Source organism: Dermacentor andersoni, chromosome 6, assembly GCF_023375885.2.
Source record: "Dermacentor andersoni chromosome 6, qqDerAnde1_hic_scaffold, whole genome shotgun sequence".
Lineage (NCBI taxonomy): Eukaryota > Metazoa > Arthropoda > Arachnida > Ixodida > Ixodidae > Dermacentor > Dermacentor andersoni.
In genome coordinates this window covers 43,935,202-43,961,563 of record NC_092819.1, presented here as the reverse complement: position 1 = coordinate 43,961,563, position 26,362 = coordinate 43,935,202, and the positions used below count along the sequence as shown (strand labels likewise).

At 49.9% G+C, this 26,362-nt stretch overlaps 2 protein-coding genes across 2 annotated transcripts in view; one reads left to right on the top strand and one right to left on the bottom strand.

Moving 5' to 3' along the window:
- LOC126521977 (rho GTPase-activating protein 18-like) overlaps positions 1-26,362 on the bottom strand; it is a 216,274-nt gene that overhangs the window by 34,516 nt on the left and 155,396 nt on the right. The gene's annotated exons all lie outside the window — the stretch shown is intronic.
- Positions 4,700-25,221, top strand: LOC126521997 (uncharacterized). Its single transcript, XM_050170768.2, has 3 exons — positions 4,700-5,086; positions 16,476-16,637; positions 21,117-25,221. Exons 2-3 carry the CDS (start codon positions 16,516-16,518, stop codon positions 21,448-21,450), a joined length of 456 nt encoding a protein of 151 aa, XP_050026725.1. The 5' UTR covers positions 4,700-5,086; positions 16,476-16,515; the 3' UTR covers positions 21,451-25,221.

Here is a 26,362-nt window from a genome sequence, read left to right as displayed (position 1 = left end):
GTGGCTCTTCAGTGGACGCGTGTGTTGGGTGGGCGCCTCATATGGTACTTGTGATCGCTTTCATCTGGAGTATCAACCGAGCTAGGCTAGCCGCGGGGCATGCCTGTAAAGATCTCTTAGTATCTCTCCATTTTCTTTTTATCTCTCCGTTCTCTTACTCGTAAAAAAACCATCAAAGATGGCGCTCGTCTTCAGTGAAGCGCATGCCTTCATCCCTGGCGTAAATGTACTGAAACGCTACGACGATCTAAAACGGCATGCAAGCGCGCATGGAGACGCTGCGGTACCCCACTGATACCATTCCAGCAGTGGCTAAGCGTACATTCATTTAAGGTTGTTCACGCTGCAGTCGCTTAAGCTATCTCGCGACTTCGTCGCAAGCAACGCAAGGCTACGAAACGGCGAGCAACTATGAATGAAAAGCAACCGACGAGAGAAATAGAAACCACAATAAACAATGAAAAACTGTGACTGAAGGCTGGATTGCGATACAATTCAGGGCGCGCTCATAAAGACGTCATGAACCGGCGCCACGCAGGGCCTTAATTCATAGACGAAGCGACCAAGCTTAGAGCAGTTTGTGTTGTCCGCTTGTTTTCCGTCCGTTCGTTACGAACGCAAAGTCCCGACACGTTGGTGCGTCTATCAGGATTAACATCGACTGCTATCAACAGCGCCGCTGTCCATTAGAAACGGGAAAAAAAAAACGTGTGAAGCAGCGGAGCCTGCAGCAAAAGTTGGTTCCAGTAACGCTAACCTGCTGCTACGGAATGCGATGCCGATTTTGGCTGCAGTGCTCCGACTCTGGTCGTCACGCGCCCGTGAGCAACAAGAACTAGCAGAACTAAAGAGCAAGCAGTTAAATGGCAGAGGGTAAACACGTAGCGTGGAAGATCGACAGCCAAACTGCCCATACTGTGCGATTTCATCATCGTGCCACATTTACTGCAGAGGCTCGAGTTCAGCGTTCGGGTGGAGCCGTTGCCGGCGTGCCACGGCAAGGAAAGGTCCGCCTGTAGCTGTACACGGTAAAACCGTGTAGGAACGCGATCATCGGTATGGGAAATTTGGTTCGTATTGGGTTCGTTATAAGCGGTCTTTCGCTAAAAGTCGATTAGATCGAACGGAGCAAAAGAAAAAAATTGACAGTTCATCTAGCATACGCCAAGCCTGGCCGCTCAAGAGACATTCATTAAATTACTTGACATTCTCATTCGAATTTGCGTTGTTACTTCTCATTACTTGTTTTCTCCCACCAAAGATCGTGGGTTCAAGTGCCTTAATTGACGCCACCTTAATTAACTGTATCTTAAATAAATGCGCCCTAATTAAAACTAAAGGTCGTGAATTCCACTCCCACCAAAGGTCAAGGGTTCGAGTGCCTTAATTAACTGTATATTAATTAACATCGCCTTTTTTTTTTTTGGCATGATGGGCGGCATCGGAGCCAGCTGTGGAAGAAGACGACGGCGAACGGGCGAGCAGTGGCACGAGTGCGTGTCTGCGCGAGGCGAGCTCACATGACTTTCTGTACCGCACGCCGGGTTTCCCAGACCATGGGGATATGGGCCACCTCAGGCTGTATCCTAAAAAAAAAAAAGGAAATAAAAACACGCGGGACGCGCTTTAACAGTTCGGAGGTTCGTCAAACATGGTGCGTTGAAACAAAGCTGCGCGATTCCGGCAACATGACAACAGCGAGATTGTAATGACGAACGTTCGCAACTGCTTCGTCTTTCGGTTAGACTCCCGTGACCAGTGCCGTAGCCAGGGGGTGGCGCACCGGGCACGTGTCCTTCCCCGAAATTTCTGCGTTAGTATGTAGCCTGCACAGCACCCTCTCTCGCATCCTCACCTCCCCCCCCCCCCCTAACCTCACCGCCCTCGTCCCAGGCGCTAAAGTGTGCCTAGAAAAGAACTCTCGACTAAGTCATATAGACTGTCGGTTTGATTTCCCGGCTCTTGTCAGAAAGGACAATCCTTGCATGCTTGTCAAGACAGTCTAAAGTACAGAGGCTGTCAAACGCGTTGTTGCGCGTCTTGAGGACAAGTGGACTAAGCGACAGCCTGTGGGGATTATCGGGCGCTACATCTCACTCACGTGCAGTTTTTTCTTTCCCTTTTTTTTTTTATTTCAGCTCGTGTGCACTTCTATCACCTTTAATACCTTTGCCAACCGGTCTGTGGGCTAGCTAACCTCCACGTTCTTCCCCCCCTTCCTTTCCTCGTTCTCCTCCACATGCTGATTTCCTGCTTAGCAGATCGTACTAAGCGAAGTATTGCGCCACACCATTTCTAATGATCCCGTACAATAAGCATTAACAGCACCCAGGAGCTTGCATAACTTCGAATAAAGCAATATTTCGAATAAAGCGATTTCCTTTTAACGAGCGCTTACTGTACCTACAAGCGACATTCTCCGCGTCATTGTTCAGCCATTTTTATAGAGAAAACCTTGCTAGTGTCACGCGTGACACATCAGGTCGAAACGGCCACTCCGTGCCCTCTACGACACCATGGCCACTTTGCTATACAACGCCGCGCAAAAGCTATCGCCATGATGGCGCTCTCACGTTGCGTCAAATTGCGTCACGACTGCTGTAGTACTGCGGCGTCACGAACTGTGGAACGAGGTCAAGATTGACAAAACCAGTTCGCAAACAGACTCGGTCAAAAGGAAAAGACGACGTTCTTTCGAGTTTAGCGACATGTGTAATCTGGCCGTTCATGATAGGAGACCATTCCTTTGATGACAGTCTTCTCTTTTTTTTTTTCGTTTTCGAGATCCGGCGGCTTAAACGGACGCGACGGCGTCTATGGCGACAGCATTGCGTGATGCAGGTCGTGCCTCTACATCGTAGACTCAACATCGTTCATGCAAGCTTGAAACGAAACACGTTTCCACGCAGGGCAAGCAGAATCAATGGGAATGAGTGACTCGAGATTAAGCCTAGTGTTTACCAAATTGTCACGGCGAAGTTGTCACGGTGTACATCGGAGGCAGGGAAGAAGCAGCGAGACACACTGGAAAGCCCGACGATGAACCTGCGTGCCGATTCTTGTAATAGGCCCAACCCATCAGCTGCCGTGCTGTCGCCACTCCATTGCAGATAAATTTGCGTTTACGTTAGCGTCCTTGACAGATGGGACGGGAACGAAGGTCGAAGGCGACTTGCCGCCTGTGGGCAGCCGAACCTGGAGCCTCGACCCGTACGAGTCGTGTGGTCCTCTGCCGATTGAGCAGAGATAACGGTTTCCTCGATGCTCACAACGCATCGCGCACCGTTTACACAAAGGAGGACAGCGTGACGGCCCGCATCTCAGAGGCCAAGGAACTCCCCCAAGCCGATAGCGAACTGTTATAAAATTTTCCCCGCGCGGCGCTCCCTCGGACCGAAGCCGCAGAAGGGGAAGCGCCGTCGACCGAGCGCGCTACGAAGAGTGCACGTGCCCTATCGCTCGTGCACTAGTATACGAGAAGAAGTAGCGCTCGCTGAGGATGGGCGCCGCCGCCACTTGCGTATAGGTAGGCCGACTTTCCTGGGAAGAAGCATCGCGCAGCCAACCAGCAGAAGCGCGGGCGGGATGCAGTCGCCACCGCCGCCGCCGCCACAGTCTGCTTGCTATCTTGCCCGCTCCGGGCGGCGAAACTGGACCGTATAACTACTAGCAGCGCTGCTGAAACGGCCACGTAGTGCAGCCCGTGACGCGCCGGCAAAAAAACTCCATGCGGGCCGGCTGGTTTGGTATTACTGGATTGCGCACGGTTGCAGCACCGAGGTCGCGAGCAGGACGCAGTCGGCTGTCTTTGTCACCTTCTCTGCCTGTCTTGCGTGCAGTCTCTAAAGCTGTGCGTGTGCATAAGGGAGCAAGTCCAGGAATGCAGAAAGAAGACATAGATTGAGAGAGACTTGATAGGTATAGCCTTCTCCCTCTCCACCAAAGTATCGCAGGGACAGAACCAAGACAGACCTGACTCCAGCTTGACCGACCTGAAGATGTTCTTCGTCTACACTATTCTATGACCTACCAGCTCTCTGTGCCTCTCCAAGCCGGTGTTCGGGACGGACTCACAGCGGTCTAGGCGGATGCTTAATCGACGCGGTCCGGCTGTGGAACCGTTGCGACGGTTCCACAGCCGACGGTTCCACAGCGGACGTTGATTCGACGTGGACTTCTTTTTTGAATCGTTGCTAAGGTGTTTAACTACGATGCTAGTTCTACGCGGGCCGATTGTTAAACTGTTGTGACAGCCCCTGGTTGAGATGGATGCCAATTCGGAAGCCGTGTCCAGCCATAAGTGAACAGCGCCCTCTTGTCATAGGAAAGAAGGCGTTATACTGAAAGGGAAAATCCCCGAGTCAGACACAGTTGGCCGCGACACCTCGTCCGGGGGGGGGGACCACCCGACGTCAAGTAGCGGTTTTCCTGGCAAGAGAAAGCGCTGGCGCGACGGGACTGGCGGACTGTACGAAAGAGAGAGAGAGTACACGGAATCCGGCGCTGAAGTCACGCGCCAGACGCTTTGTTTCTGCGCCGGTTTGGCTTTTTTTATCCCGGTGTCTGCCCGCGTGTATGCGTGTGTGTGCGTGCGTGCGTGCGTAAGCGCTCGCACCCAAAGGGGGAAACTCTCGCGTCGCCCCCAAACTGGGCCAAATGGGGCCACACGGGCAAGAGGGAAGAAACGCAGCCTGAAGAAAGCGCGCCCGTCCTTGGGAGACCGGCCGCATCTCCGCCGAAGCCGTAGCTGGACACCTCGGCCCGCAGCGCGCCAACGGACGTCGCCTTCAAGCAATCTGTCACAGGGAGACGTGTCTCCCACGTCGTCACCGCCGCCCTGAGAGCAACGGGAAGACGTCTCGACATTGTGCCCTTTTTGCCTCGGACCCGGATCTTCCACTCAGTTCTGTCCCCGCCAGTTGTACGCCGCGGAGCTGCCGAGAAGAGGCCGCGGCGAAAGTGCAGTTCGCGACCAGACAGACAGCGCGGCGCCCTGGAGGAGCGCGCTCGTTAGAGCAAGCGCCGGTCGGTTACTTCGTCGGCTCCGGAGAAGACCGGTCCGCGGTTTCTGTCCTCCTGGAACCAGGTAGGCCTGGCCCGCATTTTTCTCGCTTTCTTTTCCTCCTCCTGCCCGTCTTCGGACCTTCGAAAAAATTAGGCCCCTCCGCGAGACTGCGTGCGGCCGGCGCTAAGTGCGCGCCTGCTTTTATCGGCTCGGGATTAAGAGCAGCCGACGGAGCCACATTCACTTATTTAGGAAATAGTGTCGATACTTTCTTGAGGGTCGTTACAGGAGCGGAAAGAAAAAAACGAAATGAGCAACATTGCACACTGCATACACATAAACCACATCTAAACATGTATATTCCTTTTTTTTTTCAGACAAAATTAGTATACTATTGAGTGCACAAGCGAACAACCCCCCCCCCCCCCCCCCTTCCCGATTAGATACACGAGACACGTATCTGACGTTTGGGCGTTCACTCTATGCAAGTGCTTGTCGGGCAACAACAAACTTTTGCCTGTGAGTCTTGTATTCACGACAGCAGATGGCAGTTTTTTCCATGTCTTATTACTTCAGGAACGAACGAGTGACAAAAAAAGCCATCCGTTCACGTATACGTTGTTCCTTTTTCTTTCCGCAAGCGTTAACGAGAGCAGCGGAGACAACATTATTTAGCTTTTCTGTACGGCACGTTGCTGCGAAGAAGAAGGGCGCCGGTGGCATGCGCTCCAGGCGTGAGCGCCATCGTATACGGGCGTGTCGTGTCGGGCCTTGCCGCTCACCTTCGCGTTTCGAGTGAAAGCAGTTCAATGTCGCCGGTCGCCTTCTCGGTCCAGCGGAGCAATCTCTTCGAGGAGCTTCGACTTCACGTGCGGGCTAAAGGAAGTGCCAGTGTTGTTGCCAAAGCCCGCAGTGCAGATAACAACATTATAAATATATATATATTTTTATAGTGACGGGTGCTTATCGCTACTTCCGCGTATGTCTACTTGCAAGTACGGCCAGCGCTCACTGTACGTTAAAAAGGCGGTACTTACAGTAGTTGGGAAAGCTTGTCGTTTCATTGGAGAATCGGAAACAAGGTGATGATGCGCTAAACACGAACGCAATTTTTTTGTGCATCACGTGAGTTAACGCGCTGAGCTTATAAAGCGTGCACTTCGCCGCTGTTTCCCGTCAGTTGTAATTACTTTTATTTTTATTTGCTCCCGCATTAAACGTATTCCGATTCCTTATTAGCAGTTCCAAATGTCTGTGGTGCTGCCAATTCTAACAGTGAGATTTATCTTTCCATTCTTCCGACGTATGCTGTACATCCCCGTGTTCCACTTGGACAACCTCGTGCGGATTTGCCTAGATTTATATTGCTCTCCACTCATGAACCGCGTCCAAAGTTGAACGAAATCATTCTCACGGGTCGCGAATCAATGTGTTTCAGTAATAAGCGACGTGGCGACGCGCACACAATCGTGATTTGTTTTTCTTTCTTATTTTACGCGAGCGGACGTGGCAATATAGAGTATTCGGCGGCTACACTGAGCCCTAAGCAATTAACGTAAACGTTAATCGCACTGACATAGCACGACTGAGCCGAACTTCTCAGTGTACGCCTCAATCAACCAAGATTATGGTGCTTAATCAGTATTACTATTTTTACCATGCAGAAAGCGCGCCCAGGGCGACAGTGCCACTGCAGCAGCGGTTTGCGAAATAATAACTGAAAAACATTAGTCATGCAGTAGTAAGAGCTAAACACACGAAACATAGAACATACCAGCACGGATCGGACTATACGTATTGAGTAATGAGAAGTCGAAACAAGGCTTCCCATTTCCTTGAAAAGTTCACGCATGTGCTTCCTTCTGGTGTCACGAATTCCAACGCAACCGAAACAGCGCAAGTCCATATACTGTTGCGGAATTTAAAGGACCTTCGCTGCGTCCCAAACTTGTTTCCGGTATGGTCCTCCGCCAGGGCACCTCTTTGTGCAAACAAACAACGAACAAAGAAAAGCAACAACTTAGTTTCCGTATATAAAGTATTTTCGGCGCGCTTTCTCGATCGGCGCCAAGTCCAAGCGCAGGGACGGGGAAAGAAAGAAACGGGGATAAACCGAGTTCTTGTTGCGTTGCGAAAGGCGAAGTTTTCGACAGGCCAACGCTTGGTCCACCGCGCGCGATTCCGTCCGCCCCATTCGGCCACAGCGGCGGCAACGGACCGATAGACGCGCACTAATTCTCTTTTTGCTCGCCGGGGGAAGATTAGCGCATTCGCGTTTCCTGCTTGGGCGTGGCTACCGTGGGCAACGGAGCTCCTCGGCTTGAAGCGAGAATTTCCCCCGACGACGAACAATTTTCGCCACATTTCTTTTTTCATCGTCTTCTGTTGCTTAGACATCTCCTGCGTGGAGGTCGCTACGGCTGGCCGCCGTATAAGCTGTCCAGCCGTGTGGTTACGGAGCTTGGTGCTAACTGCATAAAGAAGCAACCGCACGAAGCGTATTTCCGGCGTATCTTAGGCGTCGCGTTGTCGTATACGTCGGGCCGTCTTTATTGTGCGTTAGCGGGATATGAGCCCCTAGTATCGCCCAAAATGCATTTCAGCGGAGGTTTTAAGTCTGGTTAACCTCCCTGCCTTTCTCTCATTTGCATCTCTCTCTCTCATGGGCTGCACACTTCAATCATTAACGGCACGAAACACACTGCGGACGTGATTACAGCGGCGTCATCGAGGTAGCGCCGAATGGACGCGCCGATGCACAGGCGACGCAACGCACAAAATACGCCTCAAGTACGCTCCATGTGGGTGTCGCTTGGGAGCGTTTCTTTTTGTACCCGAGGACAGCGTTCCGGTGTTCCATTCGGAAGCTAACTTCTCTATAACATTACGCTTTCTTTTTTCATTTGGAGGCTGAAAAACGGGTCATCGGCACGTACACTATACAATTGTGATGCCGAGTACGCAAATTGCACACGTCATTATAGAACCACGTGGAAGCAACATTCCTGTAGCATTGATCAAGAATATACTTTATCTGGATCTTCAGTGGCTAGGGAAAAAAAAAAAGAACAATCGGGTGGGCGGGGGGGTCTAAAATCCTACGCACAGGGTTATGAGGGACGCCGTTGTAGAGGCCTACGGGTTAATTTAGACCACCTGGTATCTTTTAACCTGAACCAAAAGCACGATACACGAGCTTTTTTTTTGCGTTGCATTTCGCCCACATCGAGTTGAGGCCACCGCGGAGGAGATTCGAACCCGCGTCCGCGTGGTTACCAGCTGAACGCCATAGCCACTGAGACACTGCGGCGTGTAGTCGGACTAGGAACCACAGCTGCGACAGTAGGCCCCGGTTACATGTGCACGTATCTTAAAGCAGAGGACCACGGCAACGCGCAGTAAAGTCAAGAAGAGTACAGGAACAAGTACGTTGACACTTTTTTTTTTCTTCAGCGTTCGCCGATTTCGACTATGAGGTTTTACTAACTTCACCACGCGTACTAATCTTGCCTTACGAGAAAAATCCACGCGGTAGAGTTTGGCAATCACACAACGCTGTATCACTGCCTTGTGTGACCGAAGGCGCCGCGCTGTGTGACGTCGCGCTGAGAGGCTCCTCTGTAAGACGCTAACACCCGCACTGTCTGCTCCCTGCGCTGTCACACCGCGGGGACGAGCCTAATAGCCGCGCTCGTAAGAGCACGTAAGTGCGCAGTTCGTGTCCAGCCAAAGGCCAAGGTTCTCCAGTCGACCCCGAAGCGCACCGACCACACAAGCGAGAAAGGAAGCTAAGCGAGGGCACGAGGGTCAATAGCCCACCGCGCGGCACCTTTAGACAAGGTCACGACGCGGCTTCATACGCCGGCGTTCACGCTCCGTAGCAAACGGCTCCTTTTAGGTTGAAAGCCACATCCTTATGAGACCTGCAGAGAGCTCAGGGAAAAAATATTTTTAGGTGGGTCTTAGTACTTGCATGTTATACATGTGTTCTTCATTTCTTTCTTTTCTTTCTTCTTCTTTTTTTTTCTTTTCTTTTTTTTTTTTTTTTTTTTTGAGCGCACTGCTAGGTGCCAGAAGCTGTATCTCTGTGCACATGGACAAAGTAACCATTTCCTCCTGTTTATATGGCAAAATCTGCTTTTCCTTGCATAAACAAAGAGACGACCTATAGCGTGGTGTGGTATAACTTGCCATGTCGACCCTGCGTCCTGGATTTTCGTGACTTTTCGCGGTATTTCGCATATCGCGCTAGTCCTTTGTTGTCTACGACGATACAACGGCCTATATCGAACTGCTGTCAATCTTCTAGAAAGCTGGAGGCAATAATGCCGATTAAACCACTTTCATACAGTTCCGCCCGCATCTGACCTAATATAATGGGCGATTATATTACGCCATCGTTTCCTAGTCAATTATGAAGAGGAATGAAGGCGATGTGCGATGATATGTACAGTGGTTATCGAGAGGATTTAGAGAACGCGCGCGTGTATAAAAGAAAGAGATCACAGTAACAATAACTGTTGGTGAAAACATGTACCTCAGCATTCAACAAGAGGTCAAGTGCGTTCCCCGTGTATGACGAAAGAACTGCGGGAGAAAAACGAAGACACCTCATTGCCAGGATAGGCAGCGGACCCAGCGGTGACATGCCGCATGACTTCAAGCATATCTTGACTCACACACTCAGTCAGCAAGCATGCATAAGTCACTGTATACGCGAGTGAAAGCTATAACGGCGATCACGAAACTTAAGCGTAACATCATTAGCAGGATCCACCAGCGTTGCAAGAGTGTTCGTCGCTGTTTGAATTGAGAATCGAAATAGGTGGACGTAAAACCTAAGCGCTTCATGAGCATCATGAAGACGCCGTGGGGTATTTAGACTACACCGAGTTAAAACGTCCTGACATATCAAACGCTTGCCCGGCGATAGCCGTACGCAACTTCGATTATACAACGTTTCCAGCCTGTCTCTGTGCGACAAAGCCACAACAACTGGCCTGCATACAACATAAGACATTCCCCCCGTTCTGCGCACGTGTTACTGATCTGAGAGTCGTAACGGTCAATAATTAGCCATTGAACCGGATCAAAACAAACACATACATTTCATTAAATTTGACAACAAAACCTGCAAGCATACAACCGTTAAAGAAGCGCTCCAGTGACTCTAGAGTCAATAATTAAGCAATTGGTGCGACGCGGTTACATAGTGCCGGCGGGCGGCCCTCCAGATTTCATCTACGTCTGGCGGCTACTCTGCGCATGCGTCGTGAATTACAGACACTGTCTAGAGGACAAGTGTAGCAGACAACTATAATGCATGAAGGAAACCGAACAGACACCCAACAAGCTGAAAATTATATCATAGAAATCGACTTTTCGGAGCCAACACGGGAGCCTTGTTCATAATGAAGGACAAAGAAGAAGGGCGCTAGATTAACATTGGCAGAGGGCGCGAACGTCGAGGGGGTAACTATTTCCGTCGTTCTTATTCAAAGTTCATGGAGCTGTCTACAATGCATACTGGCTCGAGATCAAGGCGCCGATTCAGACGAGATTTCGTCAGATTTCAACGATTAAGCATACCTCCCAATGACTCATGTAATGTGCGATCACTAATTAGTGATTGACGACGAACAAGCTGCACTTAAATGTACGCTGTTTGACAGCTCCAGCCGAAGCTCTTCAGCAATGTATCCCAGTGCGAAACTCAGTAGTGCCATAGAATTCTTGGTTAATGCATTCCTCGAGCAATATATTTCCTTGCGCGCAGCATCCTTCACGGTCCACTCCTGCAAGCCGATAGGACGATCCCGAAGCCAGCAATAGGATACTTCAGGACAGTCGATCAAATATAGATTGCTCATCAGTGATGCACAGCTATTCCTCGTAAGGCATGTAGCCCAAGACACCTAGGGACTACAGCACTATCAAAGCTATAACAAAGTTTGCCAAAAAAATTGAAGAATACGAGGAGTTTAAGCACAATGCCAGTTGGCAGCATCCTCAGAAAAGCGGACACTCAGCATAGAAAACAGCGTTTTGTTTATAATCTTCACTTTCGTGCTTACTTAAGTACTTTACATAAGTAACCCGTATGTAAATAACTTTATGTAAGTAATCCTTATGTAAGTAACCCTTATGTAAGTAACCCTTATGTAAGTAACCCTTATGTATGCCATACGGAACACAGGCTTGCCGAAAAGAGAACTGACCTTACTCATAGCTCAAATGCACAACCTGAAGTTGAAACTGGAGAGTGCACTGGCAACTTCACCATGCGAAATTTGGACTACAGTCCGGAATTTCAAAGTTATTCATAGGCAGAAAAGAAAACCGCCTTGATCACGGAATCCCTGGTCCGTATAGTTTTGCTCGGGGGAGTATATCCATGCACACTATATTGTGGTTTATACGCTCTTTTAGTTAATCGCTCTTTCCCACGGTAACGAATTTTTCACAGCGAGCATTATCCCTCCATATTTTAGGCGAGTATGAAGAATAAACCGTACACATAATGAATTTCTCGATTCGGGCACCACGCCCTGTAGAAAGCAGCCACGCCGCATTTCCGTATCAGCACGTGCGGTAGTGTAATAAAACTCTGCCTCGTACCAGCTCGCGGCCGCTCCGGTTAGCCGGACGCGGACTGAGAGTACTGACACACTCTCGCGCACGGTGTGTTTAAAGCGCCCTGTTTCGGCTCAACAATAACAAAAAGGAGAGAAATTTTATTTTATTCAAATACCCTAAAGGCCCTCTTGGAGAGGGTATTACATAGGGGGGGCACACGAAACACACTAATAAGAATATGCGAAAAAAAATAGTAAGAATAAACAATTCAGCAAACATAGTAAGAACACCACAAAATACGCATACACCAATGAACGGAAATGAACGGAAATTTGTATATACTTTTTCTCAAACTTAGGCATTAAATGGTTAATTGCCCCCACGCAATCGCCTATGTATACATAGTTGACGCTTTTTTTTTTGGGGGGGGGGGGGGTAGAAAGGGGTACAATTACTGCAATCCAGCTAGACTGGGCAGGCTTTGTTCTACGGCTCAGCTACGACGCACACAATGCGTACCGCGAGCGAGGCGTCGTCTCATTGTTACACATTTTTTTTCACGCGGCCCCACAAATGCGCGAGATGGGGTGCTCGTCGAAACGCGGTTCGAGTGGCGCTGCCATTGTTCGGTCGTCACAGCGTATGCATGCCAGCACACCTTGTCAAGCGCGGCAAATCACACACGCACACACATAGACAAAAAAGAAAAAAGAAAAAGAAGCCGCTACGTACGAGACTTCGCGTATATCTTCGCGCGTCTCCGCATTTTCAGGAAGCGGAAGAAGAACAACTCTCGCCGCCCCAACAAACGAACGCCACGCCGCTCCCACCGCGGGCCATCCCCGCCAGAGGCCAGCGTCGCTCGCCACGTACATGCGAGTGGGCAGGCCAATAAAATGCAAAGCGCCTCCGATTCCTTCCTTTCCTATGTGCGCCATAACGACGAGAATCCAGGAAATTCAAGCACCGGCGCACCCGCGAAGGATGTCAGTGTAACAAACGAATACGGCAGGGCACGCTTGAACAAACAGAAAGGCACACCGCTTCCTGCGCCCCCTCTCACAGGTTTCCACTTCAGAATGAAAAATTTCTGGCTCCGTAAGCACCCGCGACGGCGTGATGGATACGACAGGAAAGACAGCATGACGGAACTAGCTCAGTATAGTTCTGGATATTGTAACGAAGTGCGCAGCCTATATATACGTATATGTGTACTATACAAGAACGCTGCCGGCTCGGCTTTGTTAGCGTCTCGCCTTTACCTTTAAAAAAACACGAGAAACTTTCTTGTACGCGCCAAGCACCGGCTACGCGCTCTCAATGCGTCGCTTTCAGCGCCAACCCCTTGTCATCGCGGCGTATAATTTTCGGTTATAGGCAGCACGGAAGCGTGACGTACCCGGCTGTTCTCATTACCGCCACAACTTCTTCCTTTATTGCAGGAACGGAACAGTGCGTACAGAGTAGCTTCCGCGGGCAAATATAGTCATCGCTATACGCTTGGATGCTCGCGCGGAGTAGTTAGTGAAGAAAAAAAAAAAGACTTCTTCGAACTGCTACAGGATCCCTCGAAAGAAGGGTGGTTCCCTCCTCAAGCGTTACCCCATCGATCAACCGAAGAATCCCCGACGAGTCTTGCGATTTCGAAAGTGCGACCCGAAACCGCTAATCGGCCTGCACCTGGAACGTGTCAGTGACGTTTCGGGCATAGTGAGATCAGATTTAACCCCCTTCAGAGACAGGGAAGCCGTGCCGAAATAAGGAACCGCTTCTTCAATCTTCCGCTATCGATGTCCGCACCTGCTTAACTCCTGAGACTTATCGAAGCTAACACTCTCGCAGATTAACTCAGGTTTCCGACAGCGTCGTGGAGCGAAAGCGTTTCTGTTTTTACCTTCGTGTTCCGAACAAGCTGCGGTAGAACGGAGACAAAAAAGGAACGTCCTGTTTTGGCCTTGCCCCGCCTTTCCCGCCGCGCGAACGAACCTCAAACACGAGGGAAAAAAAGCAAAAGAACGCGGACTGCACAGAGAACAGACGCTACTCCTCCGGGGCACAACGAAGTTCGGCACGTGTCACTTGATTGATGGAGTGGAGCGATCGAAGTGGACGGTGACGGCAAACAGTCGAGCATGCCATCGGGGCCAGGTGACCGCGACCGCGGAACTAGTATTTCGGCCGACGGCTGGCTGGTCATCCCGGTCCCGACGTCCAGCCCCTTCCCCCACTCCCAAAAGCTTCCTCGCCTCCTCGGAAGCGCGGCGGGGCGGCCACCAGGAAAATGGCTCGCCTTCGAGAGAACGACGAATACTTCGGCAAACACGCCGAAGAGGAGAGGCGGGCGCGGAATCGGGGCGCCTTGCTATTCTCGAGTTTCGAGAGCGCGGCGACGGCGAACCGGCCACGTTATATAGCAAGTATGGGCGCCCATTTCGCACGAGAGCCGCCTGATCACGCCTGGGCGCTTCTCCTCCACTCTTGGCTGGACGGCTTTCTGCTTTAACTCCTTTCACTGTTGCTCCCTTTCTCTCTCTCTCTCTCTCTCTCTCTCTCTCTCTCTCTCTCTCGTTTAACACGGAGACAGTCGCTCAAATCGACCTGACAACCCGCGCTGAGCTTCCTGAAGAGGAACGCGGGCGGCTCGACACATCTAACGGGTCGGCGCGTTCAAGTCGACCTCGGCTCCCCGGCCCTACCCGATGATTCCTTTAGTAAAAGCAAAAGCGTTCCCATCCGGATTGCTCGCGCTGCCTCTCTGACTGTTCACCGAGAGAATGGGGCAACTGCACCTACTCCTGAATTCGGTGTTTCTTTTTTTTCTTTCTTTCTTTCTTTTTCCCCCCTCCTGAACTCTGCTTCCTCCTTCGGAAACACGAAAAACACGCGAGGCACGTAAGACGCTCGTCGCGAAAGCCACTGAAAATGCGATGCATTAGCCAAGCAGGTTACACGTATAGCGCACGGGTGGTTCCCCACACAGCGAGCTCCCGAAAGAAACAAGAAACAAAAAGGAGTTCGCGAGCTTCACTCCAGTAGCAGGCACACGGAAAGGATACGCCACTGCTGCCTTCGTTCCGTGAAACTTATTCCATGCTTCCTCTCTTGTTTTATGCACCTTGTTTTTGTTTCTCTCTCGCCACAGCCTTGATCACCGCCAGCGGCCGTGTGGGAAAGCGCGCAGCGCGAACCGGGACGTTTGAAGAGTTCCCCGTCTCGACGAACGGCCTCGCGGCAAGTGTTCAGCAAGGAGAGGGGAGGCCGAGAGAGAGAGAGAGAGAAAGCGCGTATGTGAGAGGGCATGGATCGGCCAAAGTGTCTCGTCTATATATACGCTTCGTCGCCGCCCTACTGTCCAGCAACGGTCGAGGTATTGACCTTTGATGCAAAGCACCAGGCGCGACTAACTGCGGACTAAAAAGGAAAATGAGGACTTCATTGTCTCGGGGACCACGTCGCCGCCGCAGAGAGGAACAATCCGGTCAGCTGCTGGCACGCGGAAACCAAAGATCGCTGTCCGAACTAGAAAGCGAACAAACTGCGGGGGAAGCAGTCGTCCTCTCCTATATGTATATAGGTATACGACTCTTAGAATCGACTGCTGCGCGCCGGACACGTCTGGGAACGCAACGCTGCGGAACAGCGTGCGTGTGTCTGACACGCTCCGCCCCTCTATGCGACGACCCAGTGATATCGTAGGATGCGCAAACGGTTCTAGTTGGGCTTGTTGGACGTTCGTAGTTATTAAAGGGAACAGCGCAGCAACGGCACACATTGTGTACAATCGCGTTCAATAAGAGCTGCATTATGGTGCACGCTTGCTCAAACAGGCTCTAAGATAGTCATTGCGGTGGCGCTGTAGATGGCGCCCACATACGAAAAATTAGAGCACTAAAGACCTCTCCAATTGATAGCATGTACTGCACAAATTTTTCATATGTCGACACCACAGTGCAGTCATGGAGCCCCTTGGACCATGGGCACCGCGTTGCAGCTCCTATAGAACGCGACTGTACGTGTGTCTTTGTGCTTCATTCTGTCTTCGCCCAGGTTACTGCGCTGTTCCACTGTAGCGACATCGCAGGAGGCAACAACAGTTGGCTGCTAACTCTGGCTGCATCCGGTCAGGTACTGCTTCCACTTAGCTCACAAAAGGGAGCTGCAGTTGTGACCTCAAAGGTCGCACTAAAGCTCCTCCATGACGTTTTCTGCCGACCAATTGGGAACAGCGTCGATCAATGGGCTTTAGAGCACACCGAAAGGGACGCCGTTACAATGTCGGAGGTCACGCTGCAATCATCAGAGCATCATTCTTTTCTCTTCTTTTTCTTTCAAGAAACATCGCTTTGCGTAGCGAGGAATTAATTCCTCTAAAACACCCAAGTACCCGACGTTCTGATGATGCTATCAGTGGTGCGAGCGTTTCAGATCCTAGATGGCCAACGGTTGAAACGTATTGAAACGCGTTTCTGAGATAGCTTAGGCATGCCAGCACTTATATTTACCACGGCGGAGTTATAGATTTACTCGTACACATAAGCGTTCGCGATACAGCGGTTTTACAAACGAAAGGAATTTGGTTTGTCCCCCCATTCAGTGGCGTAACCGGAGGGGGGAGGGAACACTGCAGACGTGCACCTTCCCTTCACCCGCCCCGACAAGTGTGTGAGCGCCCGCTCTCCCTCCCCCCCCCCCCCCCCCGCCCCCCCAAAAAAAACTTAATTATAGCAAACCTGGCTACGCCATTGCCCTCGCTTCACTAAGGTAAGCACGCACGCGTGGACAGCCTTTGAGGTATACAGAGCACACGCCGCACACAGGCTGTCCACTGTAAAGCCACTCGTGAAGTGTGAGAGCATCCGCAAACACGATTTGAACAATCTGTCCCTCAACGCAGGGAGACGGCATTCTGAGAACAACAGCAGCGGCGGCACAACATGCGGTCCACAACGTTGCTAAGCCTGGGCGTGTTCGTCGTGTTGGTCCTGCTAACGGAAGCACGGCCGGCACACAGTGCTCTCATCTTACCGCTGATCATCTTCAAGAAGCTGCCCAAACAGTGAGTATCGGCTGCCCTCTGGCGCAGTTATGTGTTGCTACACGTGGCCAGGGCTTCTAATGGTGCGCCGCTTTATACGGCGGTGCGTTCAGACTATGGGGCTGTAACATGCGCGGAATCGATAGACGGTGTAGTGTATGCAAAGCTAAAGATTCCCCAAAACGCAGGAGCGAACGCGTCCTGCTGCTGTCTTGCACGCCTGTGTAGAATACCCTTTGACATTTATTTTGTCATGTCATTGCGTGTTGCGAGCTGGCATTCGCGCCGCCGACTGCGCTTAATTTAGAGACGAATCAATGCACGCTTCACAAATTTGCAATAAGCTAGTTACACGTACCAGTGCGAAAACATTGATATCGTAGTATTGAAGGCTATTCACGATTGCCTAAAGCAGTGAAAGTGTGCAACACCGGCTAGGAGAAGTAAGAGAGCTTGACTTCGCATATACAAATCAACACAATTCACTCTAGGCCAAAGTTTGTGCAATCTTCACAGTTTTACGGACGATACCCGTGTAGCCATGCAGAGTGAATGCACTAACAACATCGAGTGTTGCTATATTCCGGCTTACAGCAGAGCATGCAAATAGCGAGGATCCCAATATCACCAATCCGTGCGCGAGTGTGAATCAAATGTTCGTGTAAAAAAAAAAAAAACTTTTTTAACTTGTGATGTCTGTGAATGTTTCCAGAACGGAAAAGCATACGAGTTAGCGCACCCCCCTGACTCCCCCCCCCACCTCTTTCCCCCTTGACGACAGCGTCAGAAGCGGTTGTTGGACATATGTCATAGTCTGAACAAAGCATTGCTCGTATTGTGGCGATTTGTGCACGCATTACACTGCCTTGCAGCATGCTATTCAACCCTGCAGCCACCATAAAGCGTCAGCTGCAGATGGTACAACAACCTCGCGCCAATATATGCACCGAACGAAGCTGCAAGATTACGAATGGCTGCTCGTGCCACCACAGGTGGCGCCGGATCCCATTACGCGTAGCGTGCATGACATGCTGAGAATGAAGCCTGCTTCCTCGCCTACCCTTTTCTGGAGAAAGCATGCTTGTCAGTACCCGAGGTCCTTCAAAGAACGTACAAAGCGCTCAAGGCATGCGACGTTCTTCAATGCGTCACACCGCAGTTCACACGCAGGCACCGCACGTATGCATGAAAAGCGCAGTAAACTTGACAAGTACACTCTAAATCAAAAAAGTAAATGCCAGGTGCCCATTGCCGACAACGACCGACTGTCAGTTGCTTTATTGCCGCTAAGTTGTAGTACATTCACAGCCTATTCACTGCAGTGTCATATGCGACGTCGCTCAATCAATGCGCGCAAAGCACTGAACATACTGCGCTACTGGAGAAAACACATGACTATTTGCTCAGCGTCGCGCACAGCATAAAATGTCACGGTATATTAAGCGAAAAAACACACGAGAACGACATATCGCGTACTCAAACCTACCATGGTGTCAATTCGGACTTCAATGTTTTTTTTCCTTCCGTTAAACACAGATAGGAATCGTGTCGCTCTGTCTGAGTAATCTGAGAAACACGTGTAAGTAACTACGTGTAGCTGACCACCTAACACACGTAACTATGTAGTCGTCCAAGCTGGTCCAAGCTACGTCACTGAACGCTGTTTTTGCTGGGCGCGACAACTTATTCCACTCAGCGGTGCATGGCATCCGCTGGCTTGCCCCGGTGCAAGAGGCTCGAAGATCGCACGGTGCATGACAACACAGCATGTTTCGTCAGCGCACGCTTCGCAGACGTTCGAACCACACGCATAAGCATAGGCCGCTGGTGCGACGTTGTCTTATGGCGCAGCGATCCGACCCAGCACCTCAAGTCATTGCTACAGTTCATCAATCTAGACGTCATCAAGGGTCTGGTGGGTCAGCTCATCAATTTCGAGGCCATCCTGCGTCACTTCTCGCCGCCGGCGAAGACGTCGACCGCTGCCTCGCAGACCACGGTGGTGATGATGATGGACGAGCCGAGACCTCCCGCGGAGACCACCACGGCGCCGGCGACGCCGACGGCGCTGCCGACGTTCCCGACGCTTCCGCCAATCCCGGTGACTCCCGAGATGGAAGCCAGCCCAGTGAGAGTCTGTCAGCGCGTCCGCTCCTACGGCTGTGCACCGCGCAAGTTTGTGCTGGTGGCGCAGGAAGCACACGCAAGGAGTGGCCTGTCACGTGTTTGTGTCTGTCCGTGTGTCGCACGTCTCTGTGACGGATTCACCCGCAGGCGAGGTGGATCCGTTGAGAAAAGAACAGCGCGCAGGAGAAGCATGCTGGAAACTGCCACTGTAGTAGTGAAGCTTTCACTGCCTTCTTCGGTCACCAGTGAGAGCAGTGACAAGCTGCCAGATATGAAAGGAGTGAGCAAGGGTCTTCATAGATCCTATTATCAAAGATAAAGTTCCTCGTACGAACTCTCGCTAGCAAAGGGAAGACTTCACTGACTGATTTACGACTGTGATGTTTTGAATCATGCTTCGCGCTTTTCGTTAGCGCTTGCGGCCCTTCAAAAGGTCCAAAGCAAAGGTTCATAAAGCTATATCTTTAATATATGCATGGCTCATAAGAAAGCGATATCATATGAGCAGGCAACGATATATAGCATCAAGCATATGTCATATCATACTTCATCCGAGCCATGTCCAACAGCCAAAAAAACATAACCCTATATGTTACTTTTCTCGTCGTACGGTGCTCAAACAAGCTTGGAGAAAAGCAAGTGTGGCTACTACTGTATCAAGTCGGATGGTATTGAGAGATCGACATATTTCGAACTGGATAGCTTTAAACATGCTGCATCGTTCAAAGCAATCAGCTTTGAATTTCTCATGTTTACATAACGTCAGAATAGTCATATGCATACTTAACACCAAGGTATGAGAAGAACTATCAGTGACTTTATATCCCATCCTGGTTTTTTACCAGTTATTAAGCACTTAACACTTAATGAGTAATATAACTGTACTTCCTGCTACGAGTTTTTTTTTTTTTTATCATTTCGTCTGGAGTCAATTCAGCGAGGCAGGCGAATGATGTTAGCTAATCTGAAGCGCCTATAATGAGTGATTTTGTAGTCATAGTAACACTGCAGCTAACCAAAGCAAAAGCAGGGTGGAAGCTATAAACAGAAATAAGTGTTGATATATGCATGCAGAGATACGAGGCATCTGATCTGTAATGTTTGTTTCATGGCGTCATGCGCGCCTATAATTATGTGTTTCAGCATGCTTACGTTCTCTGTTCTCCTTTCCCGTGTCCTTGCTCTCGCCTCTAACGGAGGCGGGTGCTGTGTGAACGTTCCGCAGGCAGCTACTAGCCTGCCTCCGCATCTTTTCTAGATCAAGCCTTTTGCTCGCCTTGTCACGTTTAAGAATGATGATAATGACACATACGTATTCATGTTTGCTGTAAAACCAGACTTATGGACAGTCCTGCAAAGATTGCGTGTTTTTAGTGTGTTTCATGTTTGTACTGTATTATGTATCCAGCTGTGTGTGCTGTGTGTGTGTTTCGTTTCTTGTTTCTTTGTTTCTTGATTATTTTCTGCACGTGCGCGACCACGATGCACCCCAAGTGTATGCGTTTGTATTGTAGAAGTTCACTGGTGTGTGAAAACATAGCTATTACAGTTGTGCACAGTTGTGCACACCGGTGCAAACAAGTTTATACTAAATTTATACCATGCATTTGAAGTAGTGACTGGCGTGAGCCACGTCTTATTATGGAGAGCAATTGCTACACATGCTCAACCTCTGACAGCCGAGTGCTTAGCTCTTAAAGTCATTTCGCCATTACTCCTCAGCCTCCTCTCACCGTCTGCCCCTCCTAGTTTCTCAACTGTTTGGAGTAACCAAGTCAAAGTCAATGCTTATTGAGTCAATCTCTCCGGATTTGCTCTCACTAAACTCAATTCCATTTTTCCAACGTCTCTACTGTCTTACATCTCTATCTCATTCCTTTCTTAGCCCTGACATAAATATATCGCTCCATGACAAGAAATGTGCAGTTGGACAACAAGCTCTGCTTGTTCAGGCTCATGCCATTTGCTTCATGACGTGTCTCCTAACATCTGAGTCGTCATTATACTAGTGAAGAGTGAAATAAGCGATTCACGTAAAGCATAGAAAAAAAGAGCACATGAAGCATAGAAAATGCCAACGAAAAATCCCCATTTTAACTCTCGGCTGATGGACATATTATGAGCACAGCTTAGTGCTATCGCCGATGAAGTCAACTAGTGGTTAAAGTGTTTCAGTTATCTGCTTCGATAAACAATGCGAATTCACTCCTAAGGGCAGATAGCTCGGCTTGTTCTAACTAATTGCATAGCGCTAATTATACTTTAAAGAAACCCAATCGCAAGGCAAACGCACTGTGCATGCAATACACACTTGACACGCGACGCTTTAACCTACGCCTAACGTGTCGCCCTTTTCTTCCTGGAAACGCGCAGCAAGTTGCTGGTACCGGTGCCCCTACCACTGCCTCTGCCGATCCCTATTCCGCTGATAAAGCCCAAGGTGCTACCGCTGATCCTGCCAAAGCTGCCCCGGATCGGGATCACCCTGCACTTGGGCAAGGGGTCTCCACTGCGACACCTGAGGATACACCACAAACCGAAGCTGGTGCACCTTGACCACGGCCACGACGACCACGACTACCACCACTCGCACTCGAGTCACCAGCCGCACCACCACCACGGACCGCCGCAGCACTCGGGCGAGGACGAGGTGTACGAAGTCAAGAACGCGCCGCCGTCGTACCCGAGCAAGGACTGGAAGTCGTAGCCCCTTTCTCGAACACTTTCCTGAGAGTCATCCTCCCACGTCGTCTTGACGTCAGCTGTGTCCGGAGTGCGTTCGTACACGTGTAGAGAGTTATATGGCGTATCGAGACGACAGGCCGCGGACCGCTCCGCCCAGTCACGTGATGAGACGGCAACGCGTGGTCTGCAGACGCAAGGCGGGCCAAAGAGCGCGAGACGTGGTCGACCGAAAGCGATTCTACGTCGATACTAGCACAGACAGAGGCAGCAAATAGAGATAAGGCAGGGATGTTAGCCAGGAAAGCGTCGTGTTGGCTACACGGGGGAAGGGAACACTAGAATATAGAAAAATCAGATAGATATGGAAAGTGAAGACGCGCTGAATGTGTGCACACGAGCTGACGTGGCCACTATAGCACAAGCGTTCGCACCAGCGGCCGTGAAAAACCGGCTAAGCGACTGCTATTTGCATAGTTTCGTACAATAATTACTAGAGGGAGCCTTGGCACTGCGATAGTTCAGCCACCATGGGAACGATGGGTAGTACATGGATTTGTCGGATCATCGTGCTTGGGGCTTCACACGTTCTTCTGGCTTCATTTATTACGCTTTGACTGGGCCTAAACTGGACTAAATTTCAAAGCAATTTATACTTTTTTTTAGTGCAGAAGGTAATGAAACTCTGCAAGCGCGCATTGTCACTGCTAAGTACAGTGCTTCCGCTTGTCCCTGCGTCCGTGGCGTAAAGCTTTCAATACCGACTTCTGTGCTAGAGGGTCCTGTGCCCAAATCCTGCCGTCGGACAATTTTGATAATGTTTCTTTAATTATTTATAACACAGTACTTTCTTTAAAACGTACTTTGCAAAGCAACTAAGCCATTTAAAGCCATAAGGACGAAATTTAGCCAAGTCCATGTACTACTCATCAATGCCATGCTGGCTGAACTGCCCAGCTTGCAACTCCCGTAGGCACTAGCGCCATAGTTCTCTCTGGTAATTCTATGAAACTCTATGGCTATTTGCGAACGATGACGATGCTCATTAGGCTGCCAGAAGAGAACTTCGCTTGTTGCAAAAACTGGCGGCTGCAGGTACTCAAAGAATCCGCAGTCTGTGGTTCTGAAAGAAAAGATCGTGCATTCCTCGTCCTTGCGGTCCGCATGCTCGCCAGGTGACACCAGGTGACATGGTGCCTGGCCCATGGCCCGTCGTCTGGATACGCCATTACGAGTGTGCCGTGGGAAAAGCGCATATATAAAGCATTGTCGAGCTAGCCGGGGCGTAACTGCCCAATTAAACCACCACTCTATGTGATATGTTACACAGAGACGCAAGACAAACGTCCTTGCAGGTTCGAGCCCGCTCGCCTTGGTAAGCAGCCTCGTTATCAACAGTCTAACACCACTGGGGAAATAGGACGAGTACGACGCAACGATGTTGCGGATCGCGAAGTCGACAAACATCGTGTTATGTTACTTGTCGCTAGTTTCCCAGCTTTTATAAACATCGCGGTGCAGTATACATGCTAGCATATATAACGGCAACAATGTTAATTACGACTTGGCGAGCAGCAGATTGCAAGCTGTCATTAATGGCTAACTTGGAGTCAGAATGTGTTGAAGGCAACGAAATTCGCGCTGTCTCCGCGGTAGTCGTGTTACGACAGCACTCCGAACACAGCCCCCGACGCCGTGTCCCGTGAACCATCTTGTCTCACGCGCGATGTCCTTTCGTCGGTCGGCCTGAGTACAGCGCGGTGGGCGGTCGCATCCGGCGACTCAGAGAAAACTATCACCAAAAGCGTTGCCATTTCTTCATCGTGTAAAGATTTCGAGTACTCACTCCAACGTCCTTCATAGCAGATGCCTCCAACGTAACATCATAACAGGAGGGCCTAACAACGGCTCCGAGCTAACACTGCCGATAATTCTATATTATAAACCAGATACTTGAAACATATTAAGCTACTCTCAGTGCTCTGACCAAATTATAATGTGTTAGCTTGAAGCTTATAGGCTGGTCGCTCATGCTTCGTATATAGTAAGGCACTTCGCAGGATCGCATAGTTTCGTCTTGGCAGAAATGTACATAAAATAGGTATAGAAGCGCTGAAAATAGCGCGTTCTGAAGACTAGTGAGTGCACGGCTTCCACGTTTCTTCGAGGGACGCGTGGCGGCCAGCGACGACATTTGAGATTGTACAGCGGAAGAATACTTCCACGACGTCGTAGGGTTCCACCGATGTAAAGTTGTTTCGCGAACGTAAGCTCACGCACACTCGAGAACGACACTCTCGCGACGGGTATACCTCGTAGACACCACTCTGGATAAAACGAAATCCTGCGCAGCATTGGAGCAGCGTCACATTTCTACGCTCCCATCCCTCTCGTCGGGTGGCTCTTGCGCTGTTAGCTGCGGCGTGACAAAAGTGGCCCGCCGGCCTACAGACAATCACGTAGAGACAAGGCGACGCTACGGAAGCAGCGCTTACAGCGTGCGTGCTTCCGTAACGTCATGCTTGGCAATGGGCACGCCGGTTCGCCAGTGCGACGTCGCAGCTCCAAGAGCTCAGTCTTTGTGCTGTTTGTACTCTGTTTCAGTATAATGTGACACAGGAAGCTACGGCTATAATCAAACACTCACGAGAACACTCAGGCAAACGTACGTGTCCATAAGCAGCATGTATGTCTTCATCGAGATAGAGAGGGAAATCACAAAGGCAGGGAGGTCAATCAGAACAGATAACACGCCGCGCTATATAAGCTACACTGGAAGACGAAAAAAGCTGGAGGAAGAAAGACATGGAGAAAAGCTAGAGAGACACCGAGCACCGGCACATACGATCCCACGCGTTGAGAGCCCACCTTCATAACGCACGCTTACAATACAAGATAACAGTCGTTACCAATCAATGCTACAGCCACTTGTGCAAGTCTGTTGGTTATGAGGATCGAACAACGGCCTTCGTCGGCCTCCGCAGCGACAGCTTACGGTGCAGGCATTTCAAAACGCATAGTTACAAAACTGATTCGTCATCAACGCGAGCTAGTACATCCGTGATGCGAGTCGCATCTGTACACTTTATCGAAGTGAGTCCGCGTTCACCCTGGAGCAGAGTATGGAGCACCAGGGCACGCCTGGCAGATCCCACACACACGCGCCTCATTCATTCGAAACAGAGTGGTGTTGACCTTTCCACTGCAGCTCATCCAGATAGAAGGCATGGGCGACTCCTTAAACGAACCTGGTGTCACAGCGAAACAGAGAAACGAAGCTAGACGAGGAAGCGCGCAGGCGTTGTTCGCTTTATCAAAAGTGGTGTTTGCCTTTGTCCATTTCGAGTCAACCGAGTGCGCGGCATTCTTGGGATCACGTGCGCGCTCTCCGCCGAATTCGGCGGTATCTACGAGAGGTCTGACTAACGATAGGCATCGCCACCCGGTGGCCTCATCTCTCGCAGTCGCCGAATACGGGTCGCGCTTCTTTCTCCGCGACGGCGTCTTCCCCGAGGCGCCAGTGAGAAGCGGTCTTTGTGCTGGCGACGAGGTGGTACACTATTGTTTTTCTTTTTTTTTTTTTCCTTTCGGGATGCTTTCTCTCACTCTCCTTGTGGGCACATTAATTTCCCCTGCATGGAAGCTTTCTCTACCGGAGTTGTTCTCGTCTGCAAAAGACTTGGAACACTGTGTCCTTCCTCGTTCTCACACTGCCTCTCCTAGCGAGCTGGGGTTTTTACAGGCGCACCCAATTGTAAATACGAACCGCTCAAATAAAATTTTGTTGTTGTGTGCACGTCGTGTTGGCGAGTTGACTTTCTTGTAATACTGCAACCGGAAACTCGACACCAATGTCTCCCTTCAGGAAAAAATCGTGCGTATTGATTCTTTATTATTATTATTATTATTATTATTATTATTATTATTATTATTATTATTATTTCAATGGCAATTACATCGACACTTCGAGCGAATATTCGCCGTCGTTGTCGCCGTGAGGCGACAGCATGTATTTAGGTACTTGAAAGTTATATATTAATCCATGCCGTATAAGCGGGTTATGTTGCTACACTATTCAGTCACGAAAGTTGCCCGTACCGGGCCTTAAGTTCATGCATAAATTATTCCTCTGAATTTTCAGAATGGCAGACCACAAACAAATCTCAAGAAACATAACATTCGCAGCGCGCGCCTTTTATCTCAAATCTTCTCAGGCTCTTAAATATTAAAAGTGTAAAACAATATCAATGCTCAAACCTGAAAGTGATGTCATTTTACTGGCGCGGCTTTGGACGAACAGCCTAACGCCGCCTGTGAGATATTATTACAGTCCTTACACGGCGTGTTCAAGCTGTTACGGATGCCAGAGATTTTGGCGTACCAGCGTATGTCGCGTTCGCGTTAGTCAGACCCACGTGTAGTTAGAACACCGTCCGAAAAGTTCAAGCGCAAAGCTAAACCTTGCTATCGTTGCAAGTACTTCAACCTTTGGGTGAAACTGTGAATTTTCTTTTCTTCTGCTCCTTCCTTTTTATTCGCACTAGCAGTTTTATTACGGCATCAGCCACGGGTTGAACAAGCGAGAATGAAAAAAAAATATCCTTACCAAGTCGAAAGTTCAAGTACTGGATAAATATGCAGTCTTCAGAACAACCACCACGACTATACTTGATTCGGTTAAAACGCGAAGGATTACCACGCAGCCTTTTCCAACATAGAAGGAGCCACAAGTTTTGGAGGAAAATGAATAAACAGGATACAAAATACACACCGACAAAATAATAATATTTTATCTACAAAAAGAAAGAAAGAAAATTTACTAAAAACAAATTTTGTCTGCGATTTTGCTGCACCATTGAATCTGTATGTGGCTGCGCGCACGTCAATACCCAGACTGCACGAGTTGGCAGCACACGGTGAAATTATAAGGAGTTGCT